At 45.7% G+C, this 13,367-nt stretch overlaps 1 protein-coding gene across 3 annotated transcripts in view; it reads left to right on the plus strand.

Annotated features, from left to right (window-relative positions):
- Nucleotides 1-13,367, plus strand: part of COMP (cartilage oligomeric matrix protein) — a 37,503-nt gene that overhangs the window by 19,118 nt on the left and 5,018 nt on the right. For 2 of the 3 annotated variants that reach the window (XM_075443987.1, XM_009932256.2), the window contains 12 exons: nucleotides 186-307; nucleotides 474-601; nucleotides 1,068-2,299; nucleotides 4,432-4,517; nucleotides 6,717-6,768; nucleotides 8,942-9,114; nucleotides 10,387-10,524; nucleotides 11,309-11,386; nucleotides 11,537-11,695; nucleotides 12,245-12,349; nucleotides 12,532-12,639; nucleotides 13,092-13,251. In XM_075443987.1, the coding sequence (XP_075300102.1) occupies nucleotides 2,224-2,299; nucleotides 4,432-4,517; nucleotides 6,717-6,768; nucleotides 8,942-9,114; nucleotides 10,387-10,524; nucleotides 11,309-11,386; nucleotides 11,537-11,695; nucleotides 12,245-12,349; nucleotides 12,532-12,639; nucleotides 13,092-13,251 (1,135 nt within the window). In that variant the 5' untranslated portion in view covers nucleotides 186-307; nucleotides 474-601; nucleotides 1,068-2,223. The remainder of the gene's footprint in view (nucleotides 1-185; nucleotides 308-473; nucleotides 602-1,067; nucleotides 2,300-4,431; nucleotides 4,518-6,716; nucleotides 6,769-8,941; nucleotides 9,115-10,386; nucleotides 10,525-11,308; nucleotides 11,387-11,536; nucleotides 11,696-12,244; nucleotides 12,350-12,531; nucleotides 12,640-13,091; nucleotides 13,252-13,367) is intronic. The other variant, XM_075443988.1, reaches the window with a different exon arrangement.

Below are 13,367 nucleotides of genomic sequence, written 5' to 3' on the forward strand. Positions count from 1 at the left end.
TGGACTTTCAAGCAACTTTTTTATTAGGTGTCTGGCTTTAAGGGGTTTTATTAATGTGGATTTGTTTGGTTTTGTGTCCTGATTTCATTGAGTAATGCTGTACTTCGCAGAAAACATCACTACTGCTCATACATATTTTATTTGCTTTCTATTGAATAGTTCCTTTTTTCTTTTCTTTTTTGTAGAGCTGGGATTTTGATTGTCTCAGCATTCTATAGTGACATACATTTCTCCACACAAAGCAAATCTGATGTCAGTTGTTTCCAAGGTGACCTCACAAGTGACCCTTGTCCATTCTTCATTCCATGTGAGTTATATCTCTTTCTTTCTGGAGCTTCATGACTTCTTCCCACTTGAAAAAAAAACCCAGATTTTTTCTTGATAGTTGGCAACAACCTTCTTCTATTAGTGACCTATCAGGCTTCTGTTGAAGTAATGTGCTTTTCCCTTGAAACTCTCCACTACCATAACAGGTACGAATGGGCTTCGTTGCTTGCCATCTAGCAGGGTCCTGGACTGAGCAGTCTCCAAAGTCTGAGCACCTCTCTCACCTCTTGACAGCAGCATCTTCAAACAAGCTGGACAGACATCACTGTTTCAGGTGAAAGACTTGGTCTCTGTAGGATGGGCGAAAGGGTATTTTTCATTCATTCCCCATTTATTGCTATAAAATAGAAACTGTAAATAATATTTCCCACAACATCACTGGGAAAAGCAGTATATTTTATCTTGATAATCAGTTGCCGTGGTTTTGATGTCTCCAGAAGGACCCATAAATGCTAAAACCTGGGAAACTCAGTTGTTCTGAGTTCCAGCTAAACCACTTTAGCTTACCACAAGTATCAAACCCTCAAAGCTGATTTACCTGTGGGTCAACAGCAAAAAGTGTGTGTGACATGAGATGGCACGTGCACTAGACAAGCAGAATCATACAAATGCCACCTAGGTAACACGTGCAAAGTAACTTTATTTCCAGTATAAATTTGCTTGGTGCAAGAAAGTGTAAAATCTGTCTGCTGCAGCATTCTCGTAACATAAAACTAATAATATTTATTTGCTGACTTTAGTGAACGTACATGCTCACCAGCGCCTGCAAGACTGCGCCCTGTTACCTTCAAGAATTGTGGACAGCCACAGGGACGGGAAGTTCTTTCCTGAACACGGGAGGTCTGAGGCCAAAATGAGAAGAAAATCTTTATGTAAATATGCAAGAATCCTGCTGCTATAACACTTTAAAGACTGAGCTACTGTTTCCTGGGGCTTTCCTGTCTGTGTCCCCAAGGGTGTTGTATGATCAACATACTGACAGATTTCACAATCAAACAGTGAGAATGTGTGATCAAGAATCTCGCTGGTCTTCAGACTAACCTATTTTACAGGTCGCAGTTTAACTGCAGTTTCCTTGATGTGGTAGCTTTAAGATTTTCTTTGGGCAGATTTTCTTTGGCTGCTCTCAATGCATTTCTCAATCCGCTCTGTGTCTTCTGATGGAAAGTGCTGGATTGAGACTAACTGATGGAAAATGCTGGATTGGGACTCATTGCTCCTCAGACAAGAAACAGCAAAGTCTACCTTGCTTTCATGCTGTCATTTCTGCACTGCATCCTTCCTTTAGACAAGCCTGGGCAATAAGAACATCAGCCTCTAAGGGCCAGTACGTTTACTCGATCCCTCTCCGAAAAAGGATAATAGCTCCTCTTTGGAGTTGGAAGATGATTCAATAATTCTACCCCAAGTATGAGTGGTAAAACTGTCTTTTGGGACTTTAAAGAGCCTTTTCTGAAACTCTAGTGAAGTCCAGATGTCTCATAGCTTTTGTGATCTTGCGAGCAGTTTTAGAAGGAAAATCTGTGAGGGATAGGGCTATGAATCATCTGTCTATCCTGTGTCCATGAAGAAGAAATAAAAACCCCAATCCAAAAAGAATTCATTTAATTCTGGAATTTTCTGACCTATTTTGGGGCAAGCTGGTCTAAAAAAAAAATTAAACTACTCTCCTGATGAGTTTCTCATATTGTTTACTTTTGTAACGTTCTCTGTGGACTAGCAGCCAGAAATGACGTCCACCCCTCGTCCAGCATCAGAGAATAAGAACTTCAGAGGAAGGAATGCAACTTCATAAATAGCAAACCACAGACACTAATGGGGAGCAGAGGCAAACCTGCAGGTTAAAAATTCGTTGCAAGAGAAGCCCGTACATCCACACTGCCTGGAGATTCAAAGATGATTTCAGGTCTAGCATTTGTTTTTCTCCTCTGCCTCTCTTGTCCTTTTACATCATGTCAGCAGAGAAGAGCTGGTAAGTAATTTTAATTATTTCTATATTTTCTGGACTTGTATGCTTTCTAGACTCCTACAAAAATTCTGTTTTGCAGAAGGGAATGAAGAAGAATGTAACATTTCAACTGCATCTACTGAAACCTAAGAACAATGTTTAGGGATTTTGTAGTTTCGTATGAAACTTGAAGCTTAACTGTGTAAATGTTCAGTCTTAGATTTTCCCCCGGTTCCCCTCCTGAACTTTTTTAGAAGTTTTTTAAGTGAAGTGTTTTAAGAAAAACATTTATTCTAGGGCAACTGGAAATTTTGGTGTGTTTTGTAATGACCTGCAAGAGACACTTTAATTTGAATTTTGCATATGATTTAAGTTAAAAAACCAGATCGTACAGAATGTCCTATAGCAGGATCCTTGGCTATTCTCTCTGCTTGTGCACCCAGAGCTCAGGGGAGCCCTGACTTCTAAAAACGTAGCCATGCTAAGTTCATTACAAAAGTTCCGTGTCTCTGAAGAGCCCACTAGGGAAATGCTGAACTCCAAGAGGATCTGTGGGGTCCAGCAGACTCAGACTGCGTACCAGAGATTCAGGTGTGTGCTTCTGGAGACAAACTGAGTCCATAGAGTAGGATGCAGAGTAATGGAAATGTCTGTGAGTGCATAGATTTCTTTTGGAAATTACTCCTGAGTGGCTGAATCATTGTTGTGAATTTGAATATTAAAAAAACCCCAAACTTTTGTTTTAAATTACATCTAGGGATGGAAAATTCTTCCCAGGAGTAACGGAAGCTGCCTGAAGCCTTCATGAAGAGCTTATTTAAAACCTCTGTTTGAAGTCAGAAATTATGTGCAAGCTCCTTGTTTTTAATAAAATAAGAAACATCACTTAATTCAGTCTTTCTGTCTTAGAATGACACATTTGTGGTACTTTCAATTTAGTTCCCAAACCAAAATGTATTGGAGAGGTTACAAATATTCATAAAGTCCTCTTGGTTCTGTGCAGGAAGACCCACGAGGCTTTCAGACTCTTCTTTGTCCCCTGAGAATGCTGAAGTTGTACCAAGTCAGTAGCACAGGCTCACAGCCTGCCTTTGGCACCGGCAAATTCGCCATGCTCAAGGAGGCAGACTCCTAACTCCTGCTAATTTTCCCCTGAACACACAGTGCTGTTTGTAGAAGACACTGCTATTTCTCCCTTCATAAAGGTTTGCTTACACTGTAGGCAAGGTGTGATTTCTGTTAGATGATCAATTAATCTAGAAAAAACTAGAGAAATGAGGTTGTGCTTTCTCATGGCAGACAGGAGAAGACCACAGTTGAAGTTTGTGTCCAATTGTTTTTGAACGGTTCAACTTTTCTTAAAACTTACATAATTCTGGAAACGGTGAGCTACTTCCATTCTTTCTTCTTGAGCGAAGCTGGAGTACAGACTAGATTTTTAGTATGTCTCAAAGGACTAGGCATGCCCAGAATCCAGCAGATGGGAGGAAAAATCGTGTTAATCTGCCCTAGATGACCTCGTAGGATGATTTACATCCTCTGTTCAGCATAGTTTACACAGGATTTTGCCATGCTGCATGGATGAGCAGATGGATCCCGTGTCCCAAAGCCGCTACAGGGTAATTTGAAGTTGCCACTACCCAGAAAGAACACGTCTGTGCAAGAAAAAAGTCTGTACCTTGAGAAGAGGCGAGGCAAGGGCTAATGTGCTGGTTTTCCACGTTCAGTGCTTGGCAGCACGTTTGTGATAGACTCAGCAAAGAGCCTTACTTTAGTGGTGTCCTTCAGAGCAGCTTCCACAGCACTGAATTATTAATTTGCTTCTTTTGGCAGCAAAGCCTTCCTATGTGTGAACTGTGGAGACCATGCCAGATGAACAGCTACCACAAATGCCAGACTGCCAGGCCAATTTGTTTGCTGAGGGGTAACTGTTACCTCCCTGACAGGCGCGGCTGATTATCACGGTCTGCCCTGCCCAGAGCAAATTCTGCCCTATGTGCAAGGCTGTTATTTCCAGCAAGCTTCTAGTTAGGAACTGGCAGAGGCCGGTGTGGAGGAGTCTGTATCTTTAATATTAAGCTGAAGTTAATAATACCAGTTGGTTTGTACTGCTAATGGCTCTTCTGTGTTTTTCCCAACCACTTTGATTTTTTTAGGAGGTGAAGTTGGGCCAGAAATGCTGGAAGAGATGAGAGAAACTAACCGTGTGCTAATGGAAGTTCGGGACTTGTTGAAACAGCAGGTAAGTGAGAAAGGAATCCAATTCCTTATATGCTGCACAAGAGAGATCTCTGAATCCTCTGCCTTCTGTGCTGAATTCTAGAATAAGGGGGCTGCTTCTTAAGTGAAACGAGCAATAGAATTATTGCGCTGCAAACCAGTGTCAAGAGGTGGTCTCACAATCAGATTAGTAATTCTCAGATTCATTTGAATTCCAAATTGTGCTGCTTACAACTCTCCTGAAAAACAGCATACATGGAGAATGAATTAAAAAAAAAGACAGGCACACACAGTGGGTATATATTGAACTGGAAAAACAAGTCACTTTTTCCTTGGTTTTGTGGGCTCGTGAAATCAGTAAAGAGTCCAAACTTGGAAGATGGAAGAGATCTTTCAGCCATCTATTAGGGTCCTGGAAAGGGAAGTCGTACGGAGTATAAACAAGCTCTGTATTCACTCTTTCCTCTTGTTGTTTTAATCCTAAATCTTTCTGAATCCAGTTGTTTCTTAGGCAGTTTGGAACTTCTTGGGTGCTTAGATCTTTTCCCGTTTTAACGAGGAGATGGTGGTTTGTCTGGTCAACTCTCTTTTAAGTAAAGAAAAAGGTTCCATTCTCCCTTTATCCACTCCGGGAGCTGAGGGCAGCAGCCTCTGCCTGCCAGATAATTGGAATGGCAGACAGATCTCTGTGCCAGTGCAAACTGGGCGGCCTCTAATCTGCAAAAACATCTGCCGCATTGAGTTGCTCTCACATTTCAGGCTGCTGCATAAATACCCAGTGTTTACTAGGAATCAGGTCAGACATGGCTCCTGGCAGCCTCGAGCAACGATTTCCAGTGTTCCCTTCCAGCTTAGCACTGCTTCTCCATACAGGTTTTCTATTTGTTCTTTCTCTCGCTCTTGCCACCTATTTTTTTTTTTTTATCCATGGCATTTTTCTCAACTGCACTTTCAAGAACACTCCTTCTCAGAAGACAAACTTGTATATACCACTGGAGAGCCAAGGTGGCAGTTCATAATTTCTAAATCTGTGGAGAGATTTTTTCTAAAACTTGCTTGTCCTTGATTCAGCATCTTCGGATGTTTGCAATAAGGATGGCAAAAGGCATAACAATAAAAGGCCAGATCTCCTCTCCCAAGTCAAAGGCTGAAGGATTGCTGGCACAGAGGAACCACTGATACTCATTAGAAGTGCTCCAAATTGTCCCCTCTGCTCTCTGTCACCCACTTCTAATGGGAGATGTTCTGGGGATTTGGGTTAGATCTGTCCCTGCTGTAACTATTCAAAATACGTGACCCCAAGCCCTGTTGGAGGGAAGAGAGAGTCTAACACAGAATGAAAGCTTGCTCTTACACCTGGGAGATGGCAGAGAGACATGAGTAGAAGCCTTTGTCAAAGTGAAGTGACTTAATCGTGGAAGCATGAAGTCCATGGGGTGCGGAAGGGTGGTCCTGAGCATCAGTTATAGATAGGCAGTAAGGCTCTTGCAAGGAAAGAAGTCTGGATTGCTATCTAAGATGCTAGAGAGTCATATAAATGTTAGCTTGAGACTGACATGCTTACTTGTGCCTGTCCCATATTCCTTTCTTCACAAAAGGAATGGCATCTTTGCACTGCTGATGCTACAGATTATCTCTTTACTGAAGCAAGCTTGAAGGAACAGGAGCCTAGAGGGTATCAGAGGGAGTCTGGAGGGAGGAGCTTTCATGAATAGATTCTAAATACCCTCATGGCAAGGGCGTTAGGGCCAAAGAATGGCATAAGCCATGGCAGAGAATATTCATGTATCTGCAAAAAATGGCTCACAGAGGAACCTCCTCCTGACTTTACCTATGCAGGACCTGGACTGCAGATAGAGCAGACCTCTCTAGGACTGCTAGTTCAGCATCTTCTAGAGAAGACCCAAATAATGTAGATTCCTCTTTCTTCATGACACTTGTTTCTGTGTGTTCAAGTCAAGTCCTTCCTGCATCTGTGATAGAGCAGTATTACCAAGTTAGCCTGTAGAAACACTCCAGTAGGGAGTGACTTACAGCAGGGACTACAAGCCACCTCAGCTTCCAGAAAGTCTGCAACACAGGCTTTGGGGTAAGAGTTAATTTGTTTGTAAGTAGCTGTGCAGTCTCAGAGAGACACCCTGTTTTCTGGCAGTGGGGCTATTAGTTTGCATGGGAGCAAAACTCAGCCTTAGGCTAAGCGGTGGTTCTTGTTTTCTTCTAGATTAAGGAGATAACATTCCTGAAGAACACAGTCATGGAGTGTGATGCCTGTGGTGAGTTACTGAGCTGGGTCCTATGTTCAGCTGCCTCCTCCAAGTCCTTTATGCCTTTGTGTCCAAAATAGTAGTAAAATGCCGCCTGTGACCATCTCCCCAAAGGAGATGGCTTGTTTCAAAACTATCCCAAGTGTCACAGGGTAATACTCAATATTAGTGATGCCTTTTATTTTCCACAGCATTCTGCATGCGTGGACCTGTGTTCCATGCTGTTCTGGTGGTTCGGTGGCAAGCTATTAGCCCTTTCCTGACCCTGGGGTGCAGAAGTAGCCTTAAAAACCTTGTCTTTCCTTCCAGCAAAACCCCAGCATTCGCTTGCTTCCACAATTTCTGAAATAAGCTTTGTTAGTGGCTTTGTGACGTACCACGCTGTGCTTCTCAGGGTAGCTGCATTCTGCTGCGGAAAGCTGCCCAGCCACATCTCCTCGTAACCCAGCCCATGGCCCATGTTAGAATTGCCTGGGAAAGCACACGGGGTATCCTGTGGGATGTAGTTGGCTGCTCCTGAGCTGCAAGTGGAAGAGAACATCACCCCCAAGAGGCATTGCTCTGCTATTCCTTCCATCCTAGTGCTGTCACCATCCAAGCAAAGAGGTTGTTTACAGAGGATTCGGGAAACCGGGTCATAAATTTTCCCATTTAAATCCTGCCCTCTGCTCCCCAAAAACTTTTTTTTTTCTAGACTGGAACTTCCTTCCAGTATATGTGGCTTTCAGAAAGCACGGTTCTTGGAGATGCTCTGTTATTTGCCAGCACACTGAAAGGGTGGAGCAGTAACCATTTCTGCATTTGGAGGGATTGTACTTCTGCTGGAAAAGAGATTAGCCAAAGCTTCTGGGACCTGCAGTACAGAAATGCATTCATCCACAGCAATTGTTTTAATAATTTGCTCATAAAACTGTCCTGAACTTTCTCTGTTACTTGATTTCTGCTTTCCTCACTTGCTATTCTGCTTTATAGGCATTCTTCTCCTGTACTCCTTACTGTAGAATCTGGACCTCTTTTAGTCATGCATTGAACAACGTGACTCACCGCAGTCGTGTGCTTCTCTCATTATTTCTCAGAAAGAGAAGCATGAAGAGAGGAGCCCTTGTTTTTAGTGAAGATTTTGCTGTTGGTGGTGGTAGAGTGTTGTTTTTGTTTTGTTTCAGGTTTTTTGTGTTGGGCTTTTAAGCTGGAGAAAGCAGGAGCAAAATGTGTCCTTGCCACTTAGAGCAGTGGGTGTGGGAGACTTGTGACAATTCTAGATTCTGGGAGAGTTTATTCGCAGTCTTGAACTGGCCTTCAGTGAAATTCTGCATCCCATACAGATTAATTTTGCAAGTTGTCTTGTGCTGTGGGTTAAGTCATGAGGATAAGGACAAAAACCTGGCACTTGGCCTAAAACTTGAAGGGAAGCTGGTGTGCAGCTGTGTGGGGTCAGGCTCGATGTGTTCCGAGTGCTTCTGAATAGAAGTGCAGTAGCGTTTTGTATGGGTTAGAATTTCCTACACATCACACACAGTACCTCGTGCTTAGATAGACCATACTGTGGTATTCCAGCCTAGAAGAGATGAATGTCCGAATAACAGACGGATTCCTCATCTGCCAGGACGAAGCGAGGTTTCCTGGCCCTGTGGAGATAACAGGTAGTGTGTTAGGCATAACACGACGGTGCGAGAGCCTGATGCGAGCCTGACGTGAGTGTATTCCTGCTACGGACCAGGCTGTCCTGTTTAACATGCCTGCCTGACAGCCCTCCCCAGTGCTTCCCAGATTTAAGCCTGGGTTGTGTGGGCTCTGCTTTAGCTGGGTGTCGTGAGCCCATAGCACCAGCGAGGTGTAGCTGTAGAGGAACTAGGGAGAGAGCCGACCTCTGTGGCACTCCAAAAGCAAGGGCATTACACCACCAAGGAGGGTGGCACGACAAGAGTTTTGGACTGGGAGCTAAGACTTCTGGGGTTTTTATTTATTTTTTTGTCTGCTCTGACTCAGAAATCTGTCAGGCTGCTGCTTCTGGCTTCATTTTTCTCCATTTACAAAACAGAACTATAACTGCTCAACCCTCGGAAAGGATGCAAGGAAATGTCCTGTGTGTGAAGCACACTGGTATCTTCTGAGACAGTGGGACCACCTGGTGATAGTCTCTGGCAGTGACAGCTCTGCTCTGAACGTTCCTTTTGTCCTCTAGGCATGCGCCCGGAGGTGACAGGCCCTGTCATCACGGTGACGCAGTTTAACAGATGCCTCCCAAACTCCTGCTTCCCTGGAGTGGCCTGCACTGAGACCGGCACTGGCTTCCGCTGCGGACCCTGTCCCCCAGGTTACTCAGGCAATGGCTCCCACTGCACCGATATCAATGAGGTAAGAAACAAGTAGGACGGGCTGGGAGTTACAAAACCAGCTCGCTTTTCTTGGAGTGTTGCGGCTTTGTCTTGTGGTGGTAAAGAAAAGTCTTGCAGTTCTCCTAGGAGCTGAAATTCAACAGAACATCATTTCACTGGAAGGAGTCTGGTTCTCACCCTCCCTTAAGCTCTGTTCCGTGTTGGTTTTACATCCGCACTAGCTAGGCGTTTCTTTCTCAAAGATACATAGGCTCAAACAAAATAAATCTTTTGGTTTGTACCACACAGGAAGGTGAGTTTGGAAGCCCAGAACAGTCCCTTTCGGTCTTACAATCTTTTGAGCTGATGGCTGATGAGTTGTTAGAGATAAGATTTATTATGTGTGGAAGAGAATCAAATGCTTCCCGGATAGTCCTTTATACAATAAATCTTGCCACACTACTCATATGGCTTTACTTTTGCCTTTAAATCAAACCTTGCTAGGCAGATACTGTTGGTTTGGTTTTTTTTTTAGAAAGTGTGGCACTCCATCAAGTTTACTGCCTGTGCCTGTACAAAACTTTACTCAGCCACTAATTTTGCGTGTCCATAAGACCCTTTAGTGCTGTGGTTCCCAAACCGTAGTCCTGTGCTTGCTGATTAGCCCCCCAAGCGTTTGTAAGTGTCTTGCACAGCCCTGTCACCTTGACAGCGTTGCAGTTTAAAAACCCGCTGAAGTTAAAAGGGTTGATGAGAGATTTTGAGATTGACGCTAATCTGTTTGTCACCAAAAGGTGGGAACCGCTGTATTACTGTAACACATCTGCCAGTACAGAGCATAAGAATTCAGTGAAAATAATGAAGTGTTGGAGAAAATAAAGCAAGCATTAATAGCGCTGTTGGAAAGACAATTGCTTCCCAGAGTAGTAAACAAAAAACTGTTCTTGTCTTTCACAACCAGTGTAAGAAATTATCCAGTTCTCTGGACTCAGAGACTGCCAGGAAGGAAAGTGTGAAGTGAAGCCAGCTCTTTGCCTGGGCAATTGATGTCACTGAAGAAGAATTAGTCCTGAAAGTTGATTTGTTTTACTTGTCTGCACATACTGGGACTTGGGAGAACAACAGAGATGGGGAAGCTGCATTTTCCACTTGCAAGGAAAGCCAGGAACTTCTATGCATTTTTGTTGTATTCTTGAAAAATAAAAGTACAATAGCTGGATCTCACCCAGCGAGGCTTGCTTTGAGAGCTGCCTTCACAGCTGGCCTTGAGCGAGTCTGCCTCACAGTTCTGCACAACCTTTCTTTTTTACAGTGCAACGCAAACCCCTGCTTCCCAAAGGTCCAGTGCATTAACACCACCCCTGGCTTCCGCTGCGATCCCTGCCCTCCCGGCTTCACTGGGCAGATGGTCGAAGGGGTTGGACTAGCTTATGCCAGGGCCAACAAACAGGTAAGGTCCGGGAACGTTTCTGTCTCCTTCAGAAGCCATTAACTCTTTCCCCTCTGTAATTGTAATTCAAAGGTCTTGGCACCCTCAGAGAGGTGGGAGGGAAGCACAAGGTGGCTGCGTTGTCTTGGTGGGAAGACTGATGCAGTGAGAGCAGGGCCTTGCCAAGGATGTCCTAGCACGTCAGCAGCAAAGCAGCCTCTGCTCCAAGACCTTTCCTCTGCTGACTTTATGCTGGACAGAACACTATGTCTCTGACACCTTTGTGCTATGAAGCCAGCCTGGGGAACCCTTCATACTGCGAAACAGAGGAGTTGATTCAGCTACTGCTCCCTGCACCCCCGCTTCCCTGACAGCTGTGGCCAGATTCAAGTGAAAAAACCCCAACCACGCAGCCTTAGTACGGTTTAGAAGAATATATTGCCAAAAGCAGGAACGGCATGTGGCTTGTGTTATTTAGAGAGCTGCTAGCTGGTCATAGGATGCAGTCTTTGACCTTTTTGCTCCATTGACTCTCTTCTATCCTTTTACAGTAAGGAGATACTGTGTCAGCTCAGCTCAGAGCTAAGCTGGTTTGCCACTAAAATCTCTGGTGACTCTGTAGAGGGTGAACAGCTTGCTTGGGGTCAGGAGTATTGCTGGGATCTGGCCCAAGCTTGTCTGAAGGAAAACTTTGAGCTGTGGGCCCTGGGAAGGCATGTCAGGGGCTTTGATGCCCTCGTTCTGTAATCTGATGTGGTATCGGCTTAAGAGTGAAGTTAACGTCAATTTTGTTCTTCCTGGGCAGGTTTGTACTGACATCAATGAATGTGAGACAGGTGCTGCCAGAAACTGCGTCCCAAACTCCATCTGCATCAATACACGGGTAAATATTACTGGAAAGCCTCATGTGAATCTCTCTTCTCCAGGCTCTGGGGCCTCTGCTAGCTGTGGCAGTCCAGCTGCTGAGGAAGGTTCCAGCGGAGCTTTGCCAGGACACACATTATCGTTAATTCCCTATTGCTTTTTCTTGCAGGGATCCTACAAGTGCGGGGCCTGTAAACCTGGCTTTGTTGGGGATCAAGTCACCGGCTGCAAGAGCCAGACAGTGAGACGCTGCCCTAACGGTGAAATTAGTCCGTGCCACGAGAAAGCACAGTGCATCGTGGAGCGCGACGGGTCCCTCTCCTGCGTGGTAAGGTCCAAACCGCCCCGCCACCGGGGTCTGCTCGCTGCGGGCTCCCTCGCACTGTGTGGGCTCTCCTGGGTCTGCCCTGCCCTCTCCTGGAGAGCGAGCCTGCCCGACACCAGCCCGCTCTCCGGCAACACCGGAGCGATGGCCGCGTCTCCGCATTCTTGGCAGAACTGGGCTGCTCTGTCCCCTCAGCTCCGCTCCTTGGTTGGGTTTTTTTGCCTGAAGCACTACAAATGTGTCAGTCCTGGAGCATTACACGCAGCTGAGCAGGGCGAAGCGCCCGTTCAGCGACCTGCTGGAGCCAAGAAGTGTTGCTGCTGCATCTGTCTTTATAATCTCAGGAACATGCAGAGAGCTTGTATCTGAGCTATTTGAAACAATATTTACAGCATAGCTGTTTCTTGCAGACAATATTTTTCCTGTAGAGCGTTGTGTACCTGGATTTGCAATGTTTTGTGCTGGTTTTCATGTAAAGCCGTCAATTTTGGAGGCATATGGCTATCAGGGGACTCACCGGCAGCCTCATTTTGTTTGTCTGCTGTCTTCCAGTGCCTCGTGGGGTGGGCAGGGAACGGCTATGTCTGTGGGAAGGATACGGACATTGATGGAGTCCCTGATGAGAAGCAACGCTGCTCTGACAAAAAATGCCGCAAGGTAAGAAGCAGGTGTCTCATGTTTAGCTGGGAACAGTTCCTCAGAGGAATGCCTAACCAGAACCGGGCAATGCTGGTGTGAGGGCAGGCCTTGGGTGCTGGTGGGACCCTGCCCAACCATCAGAACTCGGGCTAAGCGACATGCGCAGCTTGCTAGCAGGCCCTTTGTTGCTTTCCTTTCAGGATAACTGCGTGACTGTCCCCAACTCTGGCCAGGAGGATGCAGACAGAGATGGAATCGGAGATGCTTGTGATGATGATGCTGATGGAGACGGGATATTAAATGCTGAGGTTTGAATTCTAATGCTTATGCTCTGACATACCTAAAGGTACTGAGAGGTCTTGCAAAGCAACTGCCTACACCTTTAACGTGAATTTAGAGAAGCTGTGGGTCACAGCGTGCAATATTTCCTTTTATTCTGGATGGTCTGATGATTCTAAACACAAGCAGACAGGACAGAGCATCATGCCACTGAGGGGACTTTGCAAGTCACGGTCCCCTGAGAATTAGGGAGTCTCTCTCTCACTTGGTCAGACACCAGTTGGAGATATTTTCAGGTGCTACTGGCATTCCCTGAACGGGCAGTGCTGAGGCTGCACAGAGGAACCCAGGCCTGGCTGCAGACAGGCTGCTGGGCTGCCCGAGCGGCTGCTCACACCCCTCAGGCCGTGTGCCCTTCTTACTCCTCGGCAGCGCGCTCAGTGCCAAACGCTTCCCTGCAGCCAGTCCCTCTCTCCCGCAGGACAACTGCGTGTACACACGCAACGCAGACCAGCGCAACGCCGACAAGGACAACTTCGGTGATGCCTGCGACAACTGTCGCCAAGTGAAGAACAATGATCAACGGGACATTGATGGCGACGGGAAGGGAGACGAGTGTGACGATGACATAGATGGAGATGGTAAGAGCAGCTGGAGAGCATCCTCAGAGAGGTGCACGTATACTGAGCTAAGACGCAGGACGCCATTCAGCACACAGCTGGAGGTCCTCATGGCACGTCCCAGCCGCCAGAGGCTT

Source organism: Opisthocomus hoazin, chromosome 27 (assembly GCF_030867145.1).
Source record: "Opisthocomus hoazin isolate bOpiHoa1 chromosome 27, bOpiHoa1.hap1, whole genome shotgun sequence".
Taxonomy (NCBI): Eukaryota; Metazoa; Chordata; class Aves; order Opisthocomiformes; family Opisthocomidae; genus Opisthocomus; species Opisthocomus hoazin.